The sequence below is a fragment of the Mobula birostris genome, chromosome 1, assembly GCF_030028105.1.
Source record: "Mobula birostris isolate sMobBir1 chromosome 1, sMobBir1.hap1, whole genome shotgun sequence".
In the NCBI taxonomy this organism is placed as follows: domain Eukaryota; kingdom Metazoa; phylum Chordata; class Chondrichthyes; order Myliobatiformes; family Myliobatidae; genus Mobula; species Mobula birostris.
This window is the reverse complement of record NC_092370.1, coordinates 201,757,308-201,773,988: the sequence shown is the minus strand read 5'-3', so window position 1 is coordinate 201,773,988 and position 16,681 is coordinate 201,757,308. Positions and strand designations below refer to the sequence as shown.

The 16,681-nt window shown below is 42.1% G+C and overlaps 2 protein-coding genes across 5 annotated transcripts in view; one reads left to right on the top strand and one right to left on the bottom strand.

Moving 5' to 3' along the window:
- Positions 1 to 8,087, bottom strand: part of txndc16 (thioredoxin domain containing 16) — a 106,595-nt gene extending 98,508 nt beyond the window's left edge. The window contains exons 1-2 of one of the 2 annotated variants that reach the window (XM_072268911.1): positions 7,932 to 8,087; positions 1,235 to 1,479 (exon numbers count right to left, since the gene is read on the bottom strand). In XM_072268911.1, the coding sequence (XP_072125012.1) occupies positions 1,235 to 1,457 (223 nt within the window). In that variant the 5' untranslated portion in view covers positions 1,458 to 1,479; positions 7,932 to 8,087. Of the gene's footprint in view, positions 1 to 1,234; positions 1,480 to 4,666; positions 4,811 to 7,931 lie in introns of those variants that run through there. The other variant, XM_072268921.1, reaches the window with a different exon arrangement.
- A 162-nt stretch (positions 8,088 to 8,249) lies between these two features.
- The window catches only part of gpr137c (G protein-coupled receptor 137c), a 49,313-nt gene continuing 40,881 nt past the window's right edge, over positions 8,250 to 16,681 (top strand). For all 3 annotated transcript variants that reach the window (XM_072268966.1, XM_072268957.1, XM_072268948.1), the window contains exon 1: positions 8,250 to 8,692. In XM_072268966.1, the coding sequence (XP_072125067.1) occupies positions 8,306 to 8,692 (387 nt within the window). In that variant the 5' untranslated portion in view covers positions 8,250 to 8,305. The remainder of the gene's footprint in view (positions 8,693 to 16,681) is intronic.

Sequence of the window (16,681 nt, the reverse complement as noted above, 5' to 3'; positions counted from 1 at the left end):
GCAAAGGAAACTAAAATTTGAAACTTACATTGATTCTTTTTAAGTGGATACTACAGACCAGTCAAAAGTAGAAAGAGCTATGTACAATTTTCCTCCAGGAGTTAAAATTCAATTTTAAAAGACAATTATATTGATTTTAAGTATAATTTTGGAGGAGTACTCTTTAAGGTTATGTGCTCAATCATCTACTTTGGGTACACTTTTTTTTATTTAATATATTGCTTGTCCTAGTATCAAACACTCAATAGTGCAGGTTGGGTACAACGTGAACCTCTTTTACATGAATCACAAACTGTTAGCAGGCATGTGCGTAAGAGGGCACAAGGCTATTACAAAGTCATTGGAGTTTAGAAATGGAGAATTTTTGTTACATTTGCTTGGCTACACCTGGAGTACCATGCTGAGTTTTGAGCTACTTAAAAAAAAACAAGCTAGGAGGCATTCAAAACAGGATTACCAGGATAATTTCTGGAACAAGAGGATTGTCCTGTCAAGAGAGGCTAAAGAGGGTGGTTTGTATTCTTTGGAGTTCAGAAAAAATAAAGAGTGATCTTATTGAAATTTATGAGATCCAAGCAGGCAAGACGACATGAATTTTGAGAAGTTTTTATTAGTGGGAGAGTTGGAACAATGGGACGTAGCTTCAAGATAAGGAGCCAGTCATTTAAAACCAAGGTATGTAAAAATTGTTCTTGGAGGGTAGTGAATCTCTGGAATTCTCTCACTGGAGAGTGAGGAGGCAAGCTTGTTGGACGTACTTTCAAATGAAAGAAGGTAAGTTTTTGAAAGATTGGGGGATTGAGGGCAAAGAGAAGGAATGAGTCCTGGAATATATCAGTAAGCATCATATTGAATGGCAGGGTAGGCTTGTACAGTCAGATGGACCACCTCCACTCCTACATTCTTGTGTTTCCAATACATTGCCTCAAAAATTATCCTTAAACCCAATCTTAGAAAATCAACTATGCCAAACCATTACTGGTAAATATTTCATGTTTTTTAAACTATGTGGCCTCCACATGAGACTTTTATAGTCAAGAGCATTTTTATACAACTTCAGCTACCATTTTCAAATCTTTAGGTTGATCAAAATTTACACTCAAGATGGAAAGACCAACTGACTACCATTTGCAAAAATTGACTAATGCATTGAATATACAAAATAAACAAGTGAGATAAGATTTCAATTTTAATGCAGAATTTTGCTTCAAATGCTCAATATGCAAATACTCACTTATTCTTTTGAAGTATATTAGAGAAGGTTTTCCCGTCTGCAGGATGCTGGCGAAGTGTTGCTGATTTGCATTGTGAGGGATCTTTACACCATCAAGGATACTTAACTGACCAGTGCACAACAAAAGTACATAAAGATAGTACTGCCCTTGAGCCATTTCAGTGGACGGCTGAAGGCAACAATGATCTCCGAATTGCTCATATAACTTGAATGAAATCCTCATCAAAATTTTTCCTTATTTCAATCTGAAAAAAAGAAATTAGCGATAACATGTATTCCACAAAGTCATTTTAACTGCCAGTTTATCATAAAGATAAATGATTATCATAAAGATAAATTATGTTACTAACACCAATGCATCAGAACCTACAAACTTGACACTGAAAAAGAGTTCACTTATTATAAAACATCAAAAACCAACACTAAATAACCCATTAATTGGAATACATGAGTATTTGTATTGAAATTTTTTTCTATTAAGAATATCAACCCTGCATTTCATATTTCCTTCCACAATAAATTCCCATTGGAGTTTAGAAGAACGCGGGGTGGGGGGGGGGGGAAAACGATCTCATTGAGACCTACTGAATGTTGAAGGGACTAGATAGGGTGAATGTGGAGAGGATGGATGTGGAAAGGATGTTTCCTATGGTGGGGGTATCCAGAACTCGTGGACACAGCCTCAAAATTGAGGGGCGACCTTTTAAAACGGAGGTAAAGAGGAATTCTTTTAGCCAGAGGGTCGTGAATCTGTGGAATGCTCTGCCACAGACTGTGGTGGATGCCAAGTCCATGGGTATATTTAAAGCAGAAGTTGATTCTTTCCTGATTGCTCAGGGCATCAAAGGGTATGGCAAGAAAGCAGGTGTATGAGGTTGAGTGGGATCCAGGATCAGCCATGATAGAATGGCAGGGCAGACTTGTCAGATTGAATGGCCTAATTCTGCCCCTATGTCTTATGAAGTAAGTGTGTGTGTGTGTGTGTGTGTGTGTGTGTGTGTGTGTGTGTGTGTGTGTGTGTGTGTGTGTGTGCGCACGCGCGCGCGCGTGTATAACTCCTGGTGGAGTCGTTGGGGGCGCTGTCATGACAAGCATTTTGCACCGATCTTTTTGGTATGCTCATCGTACGGCGTGTCTTCTGAAACCTGGCGGAGCCCATCCCGCTCCAGGTTTTTTTTTTACGAGGTTGAGTTGTTAGCTCGACACTCAACCCAGGCACAGATGGGGAGCGTGCAAAGGAGCCGGCCAGATTCGAACTCAGGACCTCTCGCCCTGAAGTCCAGCGCTAATGCCACTAGGCCACCAGCCGGCTTATGAAGCTGATACGTTGCTTCAATATGAAAATCATAATTAATCAACACTTATCTAATAAAAAGTAGAAAAAAAAAGTCGAGGAACTGATTGTGGACTTCAGGACGGGGGAAATTGGGAGAACACACACCAGTTCTCATTGAGGGGTTAGCAGTGGAAAGGTTGAGTAGTTCCAAGTTCCTTGGTGTCAACACCTGACAGGATCTACCCTGGGCCTAGCAGAATGATGCAATCGTGAAGAAGCATACTATCTCCTACGTCATTAGGAGATAGCATGTCGCTAAACACTAGCAAATTTCTACTCCTGCACCATGGAGAGCATTCTAACAGGCTGCATATGGAGAGGGCAATACACAGGATCGTAAGAGGCCTCAGAAGGTTGTAGATTCAACCATTTCCATCACGGGCACACAACACTGAGGACATCTTCAAAGGGCAGTGTCCAAGAGGGTGGTCTTCATCATTAAGGATCCTGACCATCCAGGAAATGTCCTTTTCTCGTTACTACCACTGGAGAGGGGGTAAAGGAACTTGAAAACCCACACCAAAGTTCAGGCAACACACATCAAAGTTGCTGGTGAACGCAGCAGGCCAGGCAGCATCTCTAGGAAGAAGTACAGTCGACGTTTCGGGCCGAGACCCTTCGTCAGGACCAACTGAAAGAACAGCTAGTAAGAGATTTGAAAGTGGGAGGGGGAGGGGGAGATCCAAAATGATAGGAGAAGACAGGAGGGGGAGGGATGGAGCCAAGAGCTGGACAGGTGATTGGCAAAAGGGATATGAGAAGATCATGGGACAGGAGGCCCAGGTAGAAAGACAAGGGGGAGGGGGGGGTTAAAACCCAGAGGATGGGCAAAGGGTATAGTGAGAGGGACAGAGGGAGAAAAAGGAGAAAGGGAAAAAGTGTGTATATAAATAAATTATGGATGGGGTACAAGGGGGAGGTGGAACATTAGCGGAAGTTTGAGAAGTCAATGTTCATGCCATCAGGTTGGAGGCTACCCAGACGGAATATAAGGTGTTGTTCCTCCAACCTGAGTGTGGCTTCATCTTTACAGTAGAGGAGGCTGTGGATAGACATATCAGAATGTGAATGGGATGTGGAATTAAAATATGTGGCCACTGGGAGATCCTGCTTTCTCTGGCGGACAGAGCGTAGGTGTTCAGCAAAACGATCTCCCAGTCTGCATCGGGTCTTGGCAATATATAGAAGGCCACATCGGGAGGACCAGACGCAGTATATCACCCCAGCCGACTCACAGGTGAAGTGTCACCTCACCTGGAAGGAGTGTCTGGGGCCCTGAATGGTGGTAAGGGAGGAAGTGTAAGGGCATGTGTAGCACCTGTTCCGCTTACAAGGATACGTGCCAGGAGGGAGATCAGTGGGGAGGGATGGGGGGACGGACGAATGGACAAGGGAGTTCATAGGGAGCGATCCCTGCGGAAAGCGGGGGAGGGGGGGAGGGAAAGATGTGCTTAGTGGTGGGATCCCGTTGGAGATGGCCAACCAAAGTTCAAACCAAAGTTCAGGAGCAGCTTCTTCTCCTCTGCCAACAGATGTCATTGTCCATGGACACATGAACAATACCTCATTACTCCTATTTTGCAGTGTTCATTCATTTATATTGTGACTTATACTAATTTGTTAATCCTGCACTGTATTCTGCCACACAAAAAAAAACAAACTTCATGACATTTGTTAGTGACAATAAACCTGGGCTTCTGAGCTCAGCTTCTGTAAAGATTTGATAAACTGGAAATAATTTTCCTTGTGATAAGAAACCAAAACAAAAATAATCTATCTCGCAGTCCATCAAAAGGTGGATCTAAAGGGATCATGTAGGGTATAAAGAGAAGACTGATAAAAGGGCACTGTGCAGATGGCTTTAGGTTACAAGTGCATGAGGTTAATCACCTGAGCATGTAAAGGGGTAAAGGTTTAAGGTCTTGGAGTGTTTCCATTCATTTAACCAACTCCAGAGATACAACGAGTTTTTCACCAAATACTCAACCCTTGGATTATACAGAGAATGGTAAGGAAAGCTCTTCAGAATGCAGCCAATCAAAGCTTTTAGAAAGCAGTTTTAGCAAAACTTGTCTCCTCTCTTATATGCAGCTCACCTATCAATGTGATCTTCCACACTGTCCCACTTTGATTTCTCCACTTCTAGTAGTCTTCCATTGAAACATGGCATTATCTTATGACACTTAACTCCATATTTCAAATCAGACCTATTTAACCCTCCAGGCTAAACACGGGGCTGAAAATAGAAAGCGCTGGAAACGTGCAACAGCTCCAGCAGATCAGTAAGGAAAGAAAGAAAAAAAAAGAATGAATGCTTCAATCTTTCAATTGGGTTGAATAAATTCAGGTTATAACTACTATCTCCAATGTTTCAGATAACATCAATTGGCAATGATTCTGCTAATGCCACTTACACTTTCTCAACACCTACTTTTGTTCTATTCATCCCATCGCTTTCCCATGTTAACTTAAACCAGCATCCTTTCCTTTTGTTTTTACTTCCCCTCCCCATTTTTTTAAAAAATCTAGTTTTCCCGTACTAAAGAATTGGTAACCTGAAACGTTACCTTGATTGTCTCGCTAGAAATGGTTTTTGCAGCATTTTCTAAATTTAAAAAATACTAGTGTGGTTCCAAGAGCAAAGGGTTCTAGAAAACCTGGTCACACGAGGAAATCTGCAGATGCTGGAATTTCAAGCAACACACATAAAAGTTGCTAGTCTTGACGAAGGGTCTCGGCCCGAAACGTCGACTGTACCTCTTCCTAGAGATGCTGCCTGGCCTGCTGCGTTCACTAGAAAACCGGGTGACTTTTTTCTTGGATCAAAGCTTTTACAACAGTAACAAAACCATTATAGCAAGAAGCAGCTCCCATTAGCAAATTGGTCGAGGGGATGCAGGTTTAAGATTCTGGCTAAATGATCATTGTGTAATTGTGCTCTGGAATATGTTGTCTGCAAGGGTGTTTGAAACAGAAACGGTGCCCTCGAAAAAAAGTGGATGGGTATTTATAAGAGAAAATAGTTTACGGGACTCATTCACAGGCGTGGATTGTACTTCTGAGAATTAGCCGAATTGATTGATTTATGACTAAACAACTACTACCCACACAAAAACTCAAGATGCTGTAAATACTCAGACAGAGAAGCAACATCAGCAGAGAGAAGAAAACAGAATTCATATTTCGGCAACACACATCAAAGTTGCTGGTGAACGCAGCAGGCCAGGCAGCATCTCTAGGAAGAAGTACAGTCGACGTTTCGGGCCGAGACCCTTTGTCAGGACTAACTGAAGGAAGAGTGAGTAAGAGATTTGAAAGTTGGGGGGGGGGGGAAAGAGATCCAAAATGATAGGAGAAGACAGGAGGGGGAGGGATGGAGCCAAGAGCTGGACAGGTGATAGGCAAAAGGGATATGAGAGGATCATGGGACAGGAGGCCTGGGAAGAAAGACAAGGGGGGGGAACCCAGAGGATGGGCAAGGGGTATATTCAGAGGGACAGAGGGAGAAAAAGGAGAGTGAGAGAAAGAATGTGTGTATAAAAGTAAGTAACAGATGGGGTACGAGGGGGAGGTGGGGCATTAGCGGAAGTTAGAGAAGTCGATGTTCATGCCATCAGGTTGGAGGCTACCCAGATGGAATATAAGGTGTTGTTCCTCCAACCTGAGTGTGGCTTCATCTTTACAGTAGAGGAAGCTGTGGATAGACATGTCAGAATGGGAATGGGATGTGGAATTAAAATGTGTGGCCACTGGGAGATCCTGCTTTCTCTGGCAGACAGAGCGTAGGTGTTCAGCAAAGCGGTCTCCCTGTCTGCGTCGGGTCTCGCCAATATATAAGAGGCCACATCAGGAGCACCGGACGCAGTATATCACCCCAGCCGACTCACAGGTGAAGTATTGCCTCACCTGGAAGGACTGTTTGGGGCCCTGAATGGTGGTAAGGGAGGAAGTGTAAGGGCATGTGTAGCACTTGTTCCGCTTACACGGATAAGTGCCAGGAGGGAGATCAGTGGGGAGGGATGGGGGGCACGAATGGACAAGGGAGTCGCGTAGGGAGTGATCCCTGCGGAAAGCGGTGGTGGGGGGGGGGGAAGGGAAAGATGTGTTAGTGGTGGGATCCCGTTGGAGGTGGCGGAGGTTACGGAGAATAATATGTTGGACCCGGAGGCTGTTGAGGTGGTAGGTGAGGGCCAGGTGAACCCTATTCCTAGTGGGGTGGCGGGAGGATGGAATGAGAGCAGATGTACGTGAAATGGGGGAGATGCGTTTAAGAGCAGAGTTGATAGTGGAGGAAGGGAAGCCCCTTTCTTTAAAAAAGGAGGACATCTCCCTCATCCTAGAATGAAAAGCCTCATCCTGAGAGCAGATGCGGCGGAGACGGAGGAATTGCGGGAAAGGATTGGCGTTTTTGCAAGAGACAGGGTGAAAAGAGGAATAGTCCAGATAGCTGTGAGAGTCAGTAGGCTTATAGTAGAGACAGAAAGATCTAGAAAGGGGAGGGAGGTGTTGGAGATGGACCAGGTAAACTTGAGGGCAGGGTGAAAGTAGGAGGCAAAGTTAATAAAGTCAACGAGCTCTGCATGCGTGCAGGAAGCAGCGCCACTGCAGTCGTCGATGTAGCGAAGGAAAAGTGGGGGACAGATACCAGAATAGACACGGAACATAGAGATTGTTCCACAAAGCCAACAAAGAGGCAAGCATAGCTAGGACCCATACGGGTGCCCATAGCTACACCTTTAGTTTGGAGGAAGTGGGAGGAGCCAAAGGAGAAATTATTAAGAGTAAGGACTAATTCCGCTAGACGGAGCAGAGTGGTGGTAGAGGGGAACTGATTACGTCTGGAATCCAAAAAGAAGTGGAGAGCTTTGAGACCTTCCTGATGGGGGATGGAAGTATATAGGGACTGGACATCCATGGTGACAATAAAGCGGTGAGGGCCAGGGTACTTAAAATCGTCGAAAAGTTTAACAGCGTGAGAAGTGTCACGAACATAGGTCGGAAGGGATTGAACAAGAGGGGATAAAACCGTGTCGAGGTATGCAGAAACGAGTTCGGTGGGGCACGAGCAAGCTGAGACAATAGGTCGGCCAGGACAGGCAGGTTATTTCGGCTCGATTGCCTACTACCAAACGTTCTGATGGATAGCCAACAAATTGAAACATTTAATTCCGTTTCGCTATCCGAAGTTATTACCTGGCCTGTTATTTTTTTCTGATTTTATTTCAGATTTTTGAGCGCCTTCGATTAATATCGTTCAGGATTCCGTTTAATTTTCAAGGCAATATAAAATATCACCACGTAGTTCAGAACTCAATGTACCAAAAAACAAAGAAAACACAAACGCTGCTTGCACAGCCCTACCTGGAGCTATTGCGCTCTATATCGGAACGTCCGACAGGCCAGATTAGTGGCAACTCGGCATCTCGTCTCCCATAGGAGCTGCTGCTGCGCTCGTTGACAACGCTTTCTATTCTTGGCTATTTCTGATGTCAATTAAACTGTTGCCCGCCGCTTCCGGTACTGGCACAGGCTTCTGACTACGTGTGCGCCCACCTCAAATTTCCCCCCCCCTCCCGGTCTGATTGACGTGAAGGGATGACAGGGCTTCCCCAATCAGAGACCGATGGGGGCGGGCTGGTCGGTGGCTGGCTGGATGTGTTTTTTTTGTTGTCGGAGCTGAGGCAGCGGACGGATGGCGAGTGTTTGTCCGTAGCAATCGCTGGATACTCGTGACCATGTCCCCGCAGAGCTCGGCTGCGAACGCGGGTCTGTTCTCATCATTGACGGCAGCTCCGGACAAGCCGATTGAGGCTGCGGTGCCCCCCTCAGTGGAGCTCGGCTTGACCGTGGTTTACACCGCTCTGTACTCTCTGCTTTTCCTATTCGTTTACCTGCAGCTCTGGTTGGTCTTGCACTATAAGCACAAGCGCTTCAGTTACCAGACCGTATTTTTGTTTCTCTGTCTGCTCTGGGCAGGGCTGAGGACTACCCTCTTTTCGTTTTACTTTAAAAATTGTGTCCAGGCCAATCAGTTGGAGCCTTTGCCTTACTGGCTGCTGTATTGTTTCCCTGTGTGTTTGCAGTTCTTCACGTTGTGTCTGCTAAATCTTTATTTTGCGCAGGTATGTTTTTTTAGAAAGAAAAATTAAAATAGAAATTAATTTTAATGCCTCCTACATGTTTTGGCGGATAATTGACATTATAATCTCTAGAAACCGCAGAGCATTAGCTAAAGCGTTGATGTACGAACTGTCTTTGTCCTTTTAATATAAAGATAACAGCCGGCTGTGTTCTGAGATGTAAATCATATTGTATAATGCAGATTTCAACTGTACTGGTTCCTGAGAGGGATGAAAACGTAAATATGAAAGACTTGTTTTGTTCTGGTGATATTTAAATCTCGACATTAGGAAAAAAAAGTATTTTAACCCGTTTCATTCCGATATTAGATAAATCCCACTTATGACGTTCATTGGTTTGACCGTCTCTTCGTCTCAATGTAACGCTCAGCTGTTTATTGTAAAATCTTTTTACCGTTTTTTTAAACCTTGAAGTTGCAACATTTTTCCCCATTCAATGGTTACTAAAATTACAAAATGAATAGTTCCCTAAAGTGGATAGAATTGTCAATTTGTTAATCTGATGGCATTAATTTTGTTTTTTTTTAATCTAAACAATTAATGGTGTCGTCTCGCGAATGAAGCGATTGAGGTATTGACTGGCAATTGGGAGGTAGTTGACAAACGGTTATTAAACTTTTGGGAAGGATTTGGTATAACAACCCGTTTTATGGCAATGACGTATGCACCCCAGTGTTCTGGTGTTCACGTATTTAGGATTGTCAGTTTGGTCCTGCAAAAAGGAACATTCTAAAACTTATAATTACAGGTAAGGAATCTATATCATGCAATTGCAGAATTATTGCATTATTTAAAGTTTTTTCGAGAATGAGTTTGGTATCTTGTTTGCGTGTCCTTGAACAGTTAATGTTAAGAAAATATTACAAGAGAAAATTGATTTATAGAGGCGATCCCGCGCCGAGTTTGGACCATTGGACATCCGGCCACTGCTCCTGATTTCAATTCAACTTTTATCGTGACTAGTTATCTCCAAAAGTTGCGCAAAATGTTGAAGTAATCAATAATAGATCTCGTATTTCAGGATTATATAAACCATTACGAAAGTGTACTTCCATGTAATTTAGTAACACTTCTATTTTTATAGAGAACCGGTGTAATAACTTTTGTCAGACATTGTACATTGGATTTATCAACCTGGTGTGTTAATATCAGTGCCCTATTGGAAAGCTGTATGCAAACCGTTGCTGTTATCTATTTGATCCGACAGAATTCCATGTTAATACCACACGTGTATGGAGACGCCCATTTCTTGCTTTCTGGACATTTCCAAACAGTTAGTCCCCACTTTCATCTCATTAAGAGCTGTTTCGAGTCTTCAAGGATCCAAGCTTTTGGCTTGCGTAGCGCTTGCATCTTGTCTGTATCCTGTGTGTTTAAATTTCTTTTCCCTGAAGAACAGTGGGTGTTGAGCATTACATGCTTCTAACGATTTTTGCAACAAAGGGAGGTTGGGGGTTGTTTCATGGTTAAGGGAGGAAACTGTTGGCTCCTTCAGCCGTGAGACTAATGCTGGGGCAAGCACCAGAGCATTTGACCTAGTCCTTCTGAGATCAAACAGAGGCCATAAGTGTGTTGGAGCTTTGCACAAACAGTGTTTGTTAAATAAACTTATTGAGAATAATAATTTGTAATTTGGCTTATAAACTGCAGTGCAACTGAAATTCTACAATACAACTGTTTAAACCCCGTTGCGTTTCTGCAAGTATTTTAATGCATTAATGGGATATCAAATAATACTGATATTAGATTGAAGCATTTATCTGCTTGGTAGACAATTATTGACACTGGTCTGTAGAAAGATATTGGTTCCGTGCTAGGAGTGGCCAGCGCTTAGCACTTGTCACTGGAACCTATCATAGTCTTTGATTTGTACTTGTAAAATGAGATGAAAATCAGGCATCAGATAACCTTTTACAGTTTTTGGATTGAATCTCAGTTTTTGCTGAGTGCAAATGTAGCTTTGAAATCTGTAAATTAGTATCTAAAGGACTAAAATCTTCTGAGCTATTGATGTTCTGTGTTTATTTACGTTATTACACAGTGCAAAGCTCTTTACAAACACTTCTACAGGTCTAAAGCTCCTTCCAATTATTAAGGCAAGAGTTTACATCTTCCGTCCTCACTGGGTGATGAAATAAATTACATTTGACTTGTGAATCCCTAAAACTGAAAACATTAAATGTTATTACAACAAAATGGTGCAAATGCTTGGCATGAGAGAAGAGCTTGCCAATGTAGTTTGGAGAAGGGTACTGGAAGGCATGACCGCAGAGCACAGATGGCTAAGTGTCTGGGACTAGATCACAAGGTGCAGGACAGGCATGTCCCATAGAGAAAAAAGTTCTTAAATGGCAAGATGACTGTGGCTGACAAAGGAAGTTAAAGACTGCATAACAGCCAAGGAATGGGCATAATAAGGTAGCAAAAGTGAGTGGGAAATTGGATGATTGGGAAGATATTAAAATCCAACAAAAGACAACTTTAAAAAAAGCTCTAATAAGGGAAAAGATTACATATGAGGGCAAACTAGCCAATAATATAACGCAGGATACCAAAAGTTTTTTTTTCAGTTGTATAAAGAGTAAAAGGGAGGTGAGTTGATATTGGACCACTGGAAAATGATGTAGGTGAGATAGTAGTGGGGGACAAAGAAGTGGCAGATGAACTCAATGGGTACTTTCTTCTGTCTTTACTGTGGAAGACACCAGTAGTGTGCTAGTGGTGCAGGGAATGCCATTGCTATCACAAAGGAAAAAGTGCTAGACAAACTCAAAGGTCTTAAGGTGGATAAGTCGCCTGGACCAGACGGACTACATCCCAGAGTCCTCAGAGGTTGCTGAAGAGATAACCGATAAATTGGTCATGATCTTTCAAGAATCATTTGATTCCGGCTTGGTCCCGGAGGACTGAAAAATTGCAAATGTCACTCCACTCCTTAAGGGAGGAAGGCAAAAGAAAGGAAATTATAGGTCAGTTAACCTAACCTCAGTGCTTGGAAAAGTGTTGGAATCCATTATTAAGGATGAGGTTTTGGGGTACTTTGAGACAAAATGATAAAATAAGTCAAAGTCAGCACGGTTTCTGTAAAGGGAAATCTTGCCTGACAGATCTGTTGGAGTTCTTCGAGGAACTAACAAGCAGCATGGACAAAGGAGAGGCAGTGGATGTCATTTACTTGTGTTTTCAGAAGGCATTTGATAAGGTGCCCCACAAGAGGCTGCTTAACAAGATAAAATCCCATGATGTTACAGGAAAGATACTGGCATGTGTAGAGGAATGGCTGGTAGGCAGGAGACAGCAAGTGGGAATAAAAGTGGCCTTTTCTGGTTGGCTGCCAGTGACCAGTGGTGCTCCTCAGGGGTCAGTATTGGGACCGCTACTTTTCACATTGTTTGTCAATGATTTGGATAATGGAATTGATAGTTTTGTGACAAGGTTTGCAGATGTTGAGAAGATGGGTGGAGGTGTAGGTAGTGCTGAAGAAGCAATGCGATTGCAGTGAGATTTAGACAAATTAGAAGAATGTGCAAAAAAGTAGCAGATGGAATACAGTGTTGGGAAATACTGTATACGATTATGCATTTTGGTAAAAGGAACAATAGTATGGACTATTATCTAAATGGGGAGAATGTTCAAACATAAAAGGTGCAGAGAGACATGGGAGTCCTCGTGCAAGATTCCCAGATGGTTAATTTGTGGGTTGAGCCTGTGGTAAAGAAGGCAAATGCAATATTGGCATTTATTTCAAGGGGAATAGAATATGAAAGCAAGGAGATAATGCTGAGGCGTTATAAGACACTAGTCAGGCTGCACGGAGTATTGTCAACAGTTCTGGGTCCCATATCTCAGAAAAGATGTGATCTCATTGGAGAGTCCAGAGGAGGTTTGTGAGGATGATTCTAGGAATGAAAGGGTTAATGTATGAGTAGCATTTGGCAGCTTTGGGCCTGTACTCACTGGAATTTAGAAGAATGCATGGGAACCTCATTGAAACCTATCAAATATTGAAAGGATGAGATAAGGTGGATATGGAGAGGATGTTTCCTATGGTGGGGGTATCCAGAACTAGAGGGCACAGCCTCAAAATTGAGGAGAAACCTTTCAGAACAGAGGTAAGGAATATTTTTTTTTAGCCAGAGAGTAGTGAATCTGTGGAATGCTCTGCTATAGTCTGCAGTGGAGGCCAAGTTTGTGGGTATATTTAAGGTGGAAGTTGATAGTTTCCTGATTGGTCGGGGCGTCAAAGGATATGGTGAGAAGGCAGGTGTATGGGGTTGAGTGGGATCTGGGATCAGCCATGATGAAATGGCAGAATAGACTCAATGGGTTGAATGACCTAATTCTGCTCCCATGTCTTATGGTCTGGGACTGCTAAACTGAATTACTGTTTTTTTGGCAAAGTCAAAAGGGGCCCTGAATGTAAGAAGAGTTAAACCTTGCATTGAAAACGAACAAAAAGCTTGCTGTTTTAACATGAATATTCCATCCCTTGTATTCAAAGGGATGTAATTTAAGTCTTCAAAACCCTGAATTAATACAATTATTAAAAATACAATCTCTTCTTTCTATGGGTTTAGGTATCACCATCTGAAATAGCACAACTTCTACCTATATGGAAAGCAAAGCTATCAGCTATGATTTTAAAACAGTCATGTCTATCCCATTCTTACTTGCATTTTAAAATTTGCTTTTCTTCAATGAGTGGGAAACAAATTTTTCATTTTTAAGTCTATAAACAGTTAACCCCACATTGCTAATTGTTGAATTACTGTATTCCTGTGAAATACATTAGACGCATTAGAAACATTTAAGATACCCTAGATAGGCACATGGATGATAGACAAGTAGAGGGTTATGTGGGTGGGGAAGGGTTAGATTGATCTTAGAGTAGGTTAAAAGGTTGGCATAACATTGTGGGTTAGAGGGCCTGTAAGGTGTTGCTATGTTCTATGCATGTTTAAATTATTCTGCTAAATAAAATGCATGTTGTTTTAAAGTACTGGTCTACTCCCTTGGCAACTGATATTTTTCTGAAGTGTGTAGAGCAGGAAGGGCGATATGGGAATGAGGAGAATAAAATGAGCTGGAGGAAGCAGGAGACGAGAAGGATAAATTTTCTCCATAAAACATTTGGATTCAATTTAATTTTGTCAATTTTAGCATCATTTTTACCATAGACTCTGAAAATCTTCAGCTAAGAAATTCACTTTCTTAAAACTCATTTGGCAGTCACTTTCCTCAAAAATAGCCAGCCGGCTCCTTTCCTTGCAAGCTTTCCAGCCATGCTGGGTTGAACTTGGAGTTAGCAATTTGGCCTCATAAAACAGTCAAACACTGAAGAAATGGCCAGGTTGCAGCCCCGTCTGATTAGCCAGTGGGGCATGGGAGGATAATACTTTCTTCAAAAGTCAACCCTAACCATTCAGAAGTGCTCCATCTCCTCTGTTCTTGGTTAATTAAAATTCCACACCCTTCCTAACTCACCAAGTTCAGATATCCTTCCTACAGATGTGCATGCTTGTACTTTTGCCCTAATGCGGACTAGAATCTCCAAATTTTATGTCAGCATTCATTTTCCATTTTTCCAGATTTTGGATTGCTGGAAACCATTTATAAGGAATTGTAGAAAAGGCAGCTGTAAATTTAGTGGTAAAATCAAAGGGTGAATGACCTCCTCTGTTTTTCTGAATTGAATCTGGCAATTTCCTTACATCACCCATTTAAGTTAATCATATTGGACACTCTAGGCTTTCCCATCTCCTTCCCATTTGCTCTTCACACCATGGCACTGCTAAGGGATTCCCTTATTTCGTTAAAATTTCTTCTTGCCCCAGCACGTTTCCTTCCCAGCAAAAACATTCTGCTGGAGGAGCTCAGTGTGTTGTCCAGTGTTTGTGGGGGGGTGGGAATTGTATTCAAGCCGGACATGTTGACTTTTCATATCTAAACTCTGCAATTCCAGGCACGCACCTTGACTAACTGAGTTCATCAGGTGAATTTTGTTGCTGCAGGTTCCAGCATTTAGCCTCTTGTCTCCACATTTGCTCCCCAAATTCATTTGCTATTTTCTAACAGAATTGTTTTATCTATAAATTCCAGAAATATGCTGTGGCTGTTGATTTCTGCTTATGTAAACATCCCTTCCTATTTTGCCTTTCTCAACCTTTTTGTCCTAGAGAAACACTTGAAATAATGTTCAGGTCTTGGGGTGGGGGGGGGGGGGGGATAAATAAATTATTATATCTATAACTCACATTACGTTAGTGTGATCAGTAAGTTGTAGATATACTAATCCAAAAATAATTGCCAATGCTCTTTTAAGCAGAGAATGAATTTCTAGCCAACCTTTCTTGGGGTGGGGCGGGGGCGGGGAACAGATAGTTAAGCTTAGCTTGCCTTTCTTGAAATCTTTTTCCCTTCCATAAATTTTTAAACTCGTATGGCAAACATAATAAATTTCTGTCAAATAACTGGCTTAAGCCAAAATGGGTTTTAATTTGTTAAAAGGTAGGTTTGGTAAATTTAAATTTTCTACTACACGGGTAGAGTTTGTTTACTCCATAAGTCAGTTGGCAATATGCAAGGGCAAGTTGAAGGTAATTTGGGAGGGAGAGGCTGATGTCATAGCCCAAGTTGGGGGAGTCTATTCAAAACTCAGAAAACACACTTCATGCTCCTTATCAGCCTATCACCCTCCCCTCCATGCAATACAGCACTCGCCAATTATCAACGGCTTCCCCTATCTCACATCAAAAACTGAGAATGGACTCAACCAAGTAAACATGGTCCTACTACACACTGCCATACTGAGCTGAGATTGCTAATGGCTCTACTCAGTCACTGTCCACCACTGCAAGCACTAGCATCATGCATTGCACAAAGTTCAAAAAACAATGTTTAGAGTTTTAATCACAATCTCTTGCGGAACCCCAGTTGAGAAACCCTGGTGCAGTGGTTGGAATGGCCAGAAGCAACATCTGATAAATTGTGTTGATACAATTTTCACAGATGTAGAGAGATTACATTCTGAAATTACACATCAAATGTGGAAAGTTGGAACAAAAAGGAAAAGCAAATTTGACTTTTTAGAAAGTTGTATGCTGTTCTAAATGTAGTTGTAATCAGTGCACTGATTATTTTTCACAAGTTGCATTTCTTAATGGTTTCAAAGTAAACATTGGTTATCAGTTAACTGTTTAGCTTGTGTAATTAACAAAGATCTTGCCTGATTTCATTGGGCAATTACTGCATAATTATCCTCCTAAGGATAATTAAGTGAAGAGTGACTACTATTAGAAATAAGCAGTCAGTCAGGAAACGGTTTTGCATTGGCTAAACATTTCGTATTCTGCTGTCTGCAAATTGGAATACTGTAGTTCCAATTTGTGGAATTATGTGACTTGCAAAATAAAATATTACATAATGCTCTGTACTGAGTCAATAGAAGTTGAATCCAGTTTCCGGCTCATTTCTACTGTAGCCAGACTTGCCTTCAGCAACTAACAAATCAAGATACAATTTGTTGGTGAATGTATTACATATTTACTACCCCTTTCCAACCCATACAAGTTGGTCCCATTGTCTATGCAAACTATTGAATACTTTCTGGGTTTAGATGAACACTCTAGGTCAATAATGAACTGTCAGCTTTGTTTTTTTTATTCATTTATAAGACGTAGACATCACCAGCATTTATTGCCCATCCCTAGTTGCCCTTGAGAAGATGGTGATGAGCTGCCTTCTTGAACCACTGCAGTCCCTGAGGTGTAGATACACTCACAGTGCTGTTAGGGAGGGAATTCCAGGATTTTGATCCAGCGACAAATGACTTGGCGATATGTTTCCAAGTCAGGACGGTGAGTGACTTGGAGGGGGATTCCCAAGTGGTGGTGTTCCCAGGTATCTGCTGTTCTCGTCCACCTAGATGGTAGTGGTCGTGGGTCTGGAAGGTGCAGCCTTAGGAACTTTGTG